Source organism: Poecile atricapillus, chromosome 2 (assembly GCF_030490865.1).
Source record: "Poecile atricapillus isolate bPoeAtr1 chromosome 2, bPoeAtr1.hap1, whole genome shotgun sequence".
In the NCBI taxonomy this organism is placed as follows: domain Eukaryota; kingdom Metazoa; phylum Chordata; class Aves; order Passeriformes; family Paridae; genus Poecile; species Poecile atricapillus.
In genome coordinates this window covers 31,769,690-31,776,301 of record NC_081250.1, presented here as the reverse complement: position 1 = coordinate 31,776,301, position 6,612 = coordinate 31,769,690, and the positions used below count along the sequence as shown (strand labels likewise).

Sequence of the window (6,612 nt, the reverse complement as noted above, 5' to 3'; positions counted from 1 at the left end):
TTCTTGCCTGCAATAGAAATAATTGGGGAAGGGTGAGTGATGGAGGGGGAGGAGATGGGAAAGTTAGCAGAGCAGAAAGAAAAAAGAGTGATAATGCCCCCATTAATTTCACTATCACTTGTGCAATGCGTATTACTTCCTCTGAAGCACTTCACTAAACCCTTACAATTTCAACAAGCAAAATTGCGAGCTCTCAACAGAGGCCTTATTGCTGGTATTAGAAAAAGCCTGCAGAAATCTGTTCCCTTGGTTTTAAGATAATGAACCTTTTGACATTTTGATAGATGCTCAGCATTGTTACTGAGCTTTAGAAACTCTTATGGGGGGTACAGAGCAATTCCCTCATGAAAAAGGGAGCAACATGTGGTAGATATCACATCAGTTTTTTAACTGATTGGTTCAGTGGGTAAATGCACAAGCCTCTCACCTTGTGGGGCCTGAGCTTAAATTGAGCACAGTGAGGTCACAGCTGTATTAACCTGGTATTCTCACTATTGTCTGTGGGGAATAGTAATCCTAAGTATAAAGCCACAGAGCCCTATACAATTGAATATAGTTTGTATAATGACCATTATTTAGTCACAGGGGGCACAAGATTACATGAGCATGGAGAAAATTGCCCTCTGGCCCTCATCTACTCAAAAGGTAGAAAACAGTACAAAGGAAACCTGCATTATGCCAAGCAGAGGAATGCTCTAAAAATTTCTTCATACTGTTGTGCTTATGGCCTTACACTTTTCATCCACCCCATTGCCATGAATATGGTGGGGGTGGAAGAAACTTCGGAACTTGAATCTTCTGCTGAAAATAAAGTGTGCCAAATTTTCCCACAGCAAGGCATATTCCATCCCAGTGATAGATGAATCCAGAAGGTTTTGTTCTGTTCAGTAAAAAAAAATACATCTACATATGCATGTGTAGAAGCACATACACACAAGCATATAACCATACATCAATTATTTCACATTTCTAGCTCTGCATGCCCCATTTCACTTTCGAGCTCAAGTGTTCTTTCTTTAATGGGAGGACAGTTAAGTGGTCCTTGAACTAGAAGCAAATAGAGGCTTATGTATTGTCTCGTATCTTCAAGTGGGTCTAGCCATGAAGGCAGGATGAAAAACACAGGAGTGAGTGGCTGGACTGCTCTCTTCTTAGCATTTTGCTAAATCCATCCTTGTGCTTTTCGCACAGCTTGAGCCAAGTTTTTTCTCCACAAAGTTCCTACACATGACAAAATATCCACTAAACACAAAAGATGTGCCTTGATAAGTACTTCAGGTCTGCACCATTCTCAGACTTGAGCATCTGACACTGATGGTCATTTCACCAGAGAAATCATCAGGAGAGTGAACTGAAGGCAAGGAGGGAAGCACGTGGGGAAGCAAGAGAGAAGATGATTGTTCCCATTTCCCTGCAGGATAGTGGTCACATACAGAAAACAGCAACTTCTGCATGCAAAGGACCTCATAACATGCAGTCAATGTTGTCACATAAAGCTGGGGCACTTGGGCAAAAGAAATACCCAGAACCAAGCTTGCATTTTCAGAAATCATGTAAAAATGAATAAAACTGGTGGGTGTGAAGAACAAGTCTCTAAAGCCATCTAAAGACAAAAACAGTAAAACTGGAAAACAACTGTGTCAGTATTCACAACTGAATACACACAGAATCTAAAACCATAATAAGAACTAACACTAAAAAATACAGTTTTATTAACAGAATGGCTTACTGTATGCCTATTTATCAATGACTATTCTCCTCAGGCACCTATATTCAATCTAAAAGAAATCACAAGCACAGCTCTCCAAATAGGCTGTGACTCATGTCTTACTGCACTACCTCTTCATAAACTTTTCACCAGGAGAAGAGGCTGTGAAGGACCACAGTAATTGATCTCAAATTCTGGTGAACACCCAGTTCTAGAAGTTATTTGCTTGCTTCTTAAGATCTGAATTTGTCAGACACATGCAAGGCACCACCCTCACACACACTTGCCATGAAAAATGAACCCTCAGATTTCCTACCTCTTTCTGTCCTGATGGACAGTATTATTAGTTTAAGAAAAGGTTTTTTTGTCTACTCCCAGGGGAATTTCTCCTTTTCTGGATGTTTTGAGTCTGCACAATTCTTCCATTTCTTGGTGGATTTTTAAATATCTTTATCTATTCCTCTGAACACATCCATCACTGCCATAGCCTGGAAGCATGCCAAATACAGATGTTGTTCCCTTTGCATGATGACTGAAACAGGATGACACTGATAATTTTTGGGGTGTGTAAAAAATCCCCGAGTGCAACAAAGGCACTCAGGACTTGCATTAAAATACTACATTACATGTCTATACAGACAAGCACACATACATAGAAATTGTATTATTGATAAGGATTTATTTTGTTTGGTATTGCCATTGTCTGCTCACAGTTAAACATCTAGATATGACAAACTGGAAACCCTGTATGGGACATTTACTGCACTAAGGAGTGGCATGGAGTTAAAATTCTGTTCTTAGGGGAGCAGACAACTTATGGTAAAGCAGAACTTCTTCACAAAATACAGTCAGTATGTTATGTCTAAGGAAAAAGGCACTCAAATAGTGAAGAAAACTCCACTTTGAAAACATCACTAGTTTCATTAAAATAACCATGGCAGAATGTATGACTTTATGGGAAATTGTCTAGTTGAGGCATTGTGTCTGGAAATAATGACAAGAAAAGATTTAGAACTGAAAAGCTGTTTTCCCAAACTGCTCTAATGATACTCTATGGCTGAGTAGTTAAAAAGTCAACTGGACTCTTTCATGTTCAACTCTGAACTGTAAAAGGAAATCCAGTTCAAGGAGTTCTATCTCTTTACTGCTTAGAAGAACCTTGACAGCACACAAAATTGAAAAAGGCCAACAGACTTGCTTCAGAGTTACCTCTGCCTCCCATGACACCTGAGTCCTGACTTTTTCCAGGGCACACAGTCACTAAAATTAAAAGGAAAGGAACAGCCTGAATTTGGATATGTATTATTTACTCCTTACTTATATACCAGATCAATTTCAACACTAATTATCCAAGTGCAAGCAGCTAAGTCATGATGTTTATCCTGAACCTAGCTTCATGAAGCCATTGCAGTATTTTAAATGAAAAGAATTACATGATACATCTCTGGAATTTCTGCAATTATGATTGATAATGAAGCAGCAGTCACCCTGTGTGAGAAACTGCACAACCACAGGGTTTGGGCACAGGCATCACATTCCAGAGGAGAAACAAGAAATCCAGTAAATGTCATCATCACCAATATGAAAATTTTTCCTCACCTGAAAAGCCATTTGAACCAGGAAAATGGGCTTATAATTTTCAAAAATCCTTGGCTTGTGAAAAGATAGGTTGAATATGTGACAGCTTCTTTCAAGCTAGAGATAAAACACAGAATATCCCCTGATTTTGCAACCTGTTTAATTGCTTTGTGGAAGACGAATTGAAGGCCTGAAAGTCAGTACAATCATTTTTATGTATTTGCATTTGCTTTTTTTGCTTTACTACTCATAAAATACTTGGTTTCATGCTGTAGGCTCCTATAAAGAGCTGGCCTAATCAGTGTAAAATGCAAGAGGATGAAAAGAGGCTTTTAGAGGAAACTTTCAGCAAACCAGGGTTGAGGGCTGCAAACAGCAATACTCTTCTGCTTCCTTATTTAACTCAGCATGGAGACTCTCTCACTCGAGCAAGCTGGTAATTTTGCAGTGGGTGATCTCCCTTACTCACAGCATTAGATAACTCGGTAGATTTACAACGGGGAATTGTTTATACAGAATTCCTCCAAACTCCTCCTTCCTAGCCCTGTGGGATGGCTTAACAGAAGGAAGGTAAACTTTTGCAAGCCCAGTCAGAAAGAGCTGTCAGAGTGGAGACAGCCAACAAAGAGAGGCGTGGGGATGTACCGTGTTCCAGACCAGCAGGAGATCACAACGTGTTCTCCTTCCTCAGACACGCAGCCCTGCCAGTGTAAACATCTGGTACAAGGAACAGCTAATGGTTCAGGCATCACTGCTGGAGGCAGAATTCTCTTTCTTGCACTTTGAGAAAAAGTCAGCAAGAGACATTTTCACCTTCAGTGAAAACTGGTGGATGGGGTTGACACTGCCCAGGCTGATACTCCCAGGGTAAAGGAGCTCTTCTGGCTGTCAGTCTCTAATGCTCTCTTGTCGTGTTACCCTGACCTTCATTTTCTTTGGCTTCAGCTACCTCAATGATGACAGTTGTCCCGTCTATTTTTTAATATGCCATGATTATCCTGCACACGTACCAAAATATTCCTATCCATACAGAAAAAAAAATATGGATAGACCTTAGAAAACTGACATTATTTCAGACAGTAGCAAATATTTGAAGTAAGTAATCTTCTTATCTTAGACAAACATTAGGGAATAACTGTCCTCTGCAGAAATATGCCTGTTTACCTGTGAAAACATGGCAATCTTATATTAATACCTTTGTTCAAATATCATGTTGATATTCATTAATTTTATGAGTACTAATTCAAGCACCTAAAAAAAAAAAATCGAACATGTGACAACTACATTATTATAGACATGAAGATATGAATATGGAGAGGACAGCTTTTTCTGGAAAGACAGCAATTTGACTATTCCTATACTAGCCCATAGAAATGTTACTCTTAAATTAATAATAATAATAGAATAATAGGAATAGAAATTTTACAGGTGACTTTAAGTTGTTGGAAACAGTTCAATTGTTACTGCCTTGTGTTGTATTTCTGCTGCAGTTGACTTTGCTGATTTGATTTTCTTTACAAGTTCACTGTCATCTAGGAGACTGCCCTGGGCAGCTGACAGGCTGAGCAGCCTGTCATCCTCCTGCTGCCTGAGCTCAGTGGTGAAACTGTTCTGCTTCTTGCTGAGGACTGACTAGCAGAGGGAACAAAAACACTGTGTTTAAACAACCAAAGCAAGAAATACGTTTTATAGCATTTGTGAGATATATTTTCTGCTTAGTTACATCAGTTGATTTGATTTAATTTCTGTCCCTGTATACTAGATCTAAGGTGCTGGACACCCAAAGTGAAAAGGTTTGGGTCATCATGGACTAGAACTTTATCTCTCTTCTAGTGTACTTCCTCCTGAGACTACACAAAAGGACTGTGATCTTGCCAGGGATGGCAAGTGGTAATCTATATGGAGGCTGAGAAAACCAGATAGCACAAGGCTGAAGAACCTCACTTTGGCAGAAAACAGAGTGGGAAAGCATTGTCATAGTCTGCTCTGCTGGACTGACCTTCTGACAGTGCAAGAGCTTGAATAGTCTTATGGGGAGCTCTCAGTCAGCCTCTGACTCACACCAAAACCCTGGGTGATACAGGCCTTGTAAGCATGGAGTCCCAGGTGGAACAGTGTGCAGATGCAGAGGTAAATGGACAGCTGTTTTCAGATCTCATTCCCATGTATATGGCTTTCGCTCTTCAAGGGATAATTAAACTCCCTCACCCAGCTTGCCCTTGCATGAAGCAGGAGTAACTCAAGCAGGTGGAGCAAATCTTTGCAGATGAAGTTAGTTAATTATATGAGATAACTGAAAAGACACACTAGAGAAACACAAGGTATTCTTGCTATTCATTTCACAGCCCTAAGTATTTTCTCTTCATATTTTATCTCATAGATTACAGTCTGCCCAAAGTCCTTTCTATAACCATATATAAAAGCATTTCTCCTCATACTATATATTGTTATGACTGCAGCAGCCACAGAACTGCATCCTTGCAGGAATAAATTGTGATTTATTAACCAAATGTCCTAGCTCCTAACAGTGCCATTTTATCCTTGTACAGACTGGCATGGAATTTTATTTACACTTCTTGGCTGAAGCACAAAGCACTGCAGTGGGCTTTAATCCTGCACTGTAAACTAAATGCAATGCACAGAGGAAACCAAGCAGTAGAAAGAAGTGTGGGAATAATATCACAATAAATTTAATTTCTAGCAGAGCTTTAGGTCACGACAAGCCCTTTGGGAGCACAGATTTTAACAAATCAGTAAAAGAACTTTATACACTTTCCAGACTCTTAAACTCTTTCTAATATGGGCTACTAACAATTAAAGTACAGTGGATTCACATAGGCATATTCAGAGCAAGCAACAGCCAAATCAAAACATAGTCCTTACCTTATGTTTTCTGTGAGTCTTGCCTTTCAGCATTAGCAACCTCAGGCAACAGCTGGTCTTCCAGCCTGTCCCTGGTGACAGTGAAATTAATGAAGGTGGTCTGAACAGACAGTTCTGGCTTGCAAGTGAGGGTTAGCCAGATTAGTGTGAAGGATGAGATGAAAATTCTTGTTGAATTCAAATTTTTTGTCTTCAGTCTTGGTACATCTGGGAAAGAATAAAATGCACAAGAATGGTGATCTCACTAAATTAAAACCTCATAGGTATCTCAGATTGCAAATGATGGGTACTGTATGATCTTAACAGCATAGCAAATACATTCAAGCCAAACTTTAGGTGTTACAACTTAAGAAACAAAATGATTGAACACACCAAAAGTATATGAAGAATACACAGAGTGTTTATTAATTGTTGCAGTTTCATTTGCATATACAGCAGACAGA

General features: G+C 39.4%; 1 protein-coding gene across 1 annotated transcript in view; it reads right to left on the bottom strand.

Moving 5' to 3' along the window:
- Positions 1-2,148: 2,148 nt before the first annotated feature.
- Positions 2,149-6,612, bottom strand: part of DNAH11 (dynein axonemal heavy chain 11) — a 103,088-nt gene continuing 98,624 nt past the window's right edge. Inside the window, 11 exon segments of the mRNA XM_058831056.1 lie at positions 2,149-2,196; positions 2,748-2,794; positions 2,797-2,866; positions 3,308-3,357; positions 3,360-3,467; positions 3,470-3,476; positions 4,100-4,163; positions 4,165-4,235; positions 4,754-4,914; positions 6,170-6,290; positions 6,292-6,376. Coding sequence (XP_058687039.1) covers positions 2,149-2,196; positions 2,748-2,794; positions 2,797-2,866; positions 3,308-3,357; positions 3,360-3,467; positions 3,470-3,476; positions 4,100-4,163; positions 4,165-4,235; positions 4,754-4,914; positions 6,170-6,290; positions 6,292-6,376 — 832 coding nt within the window.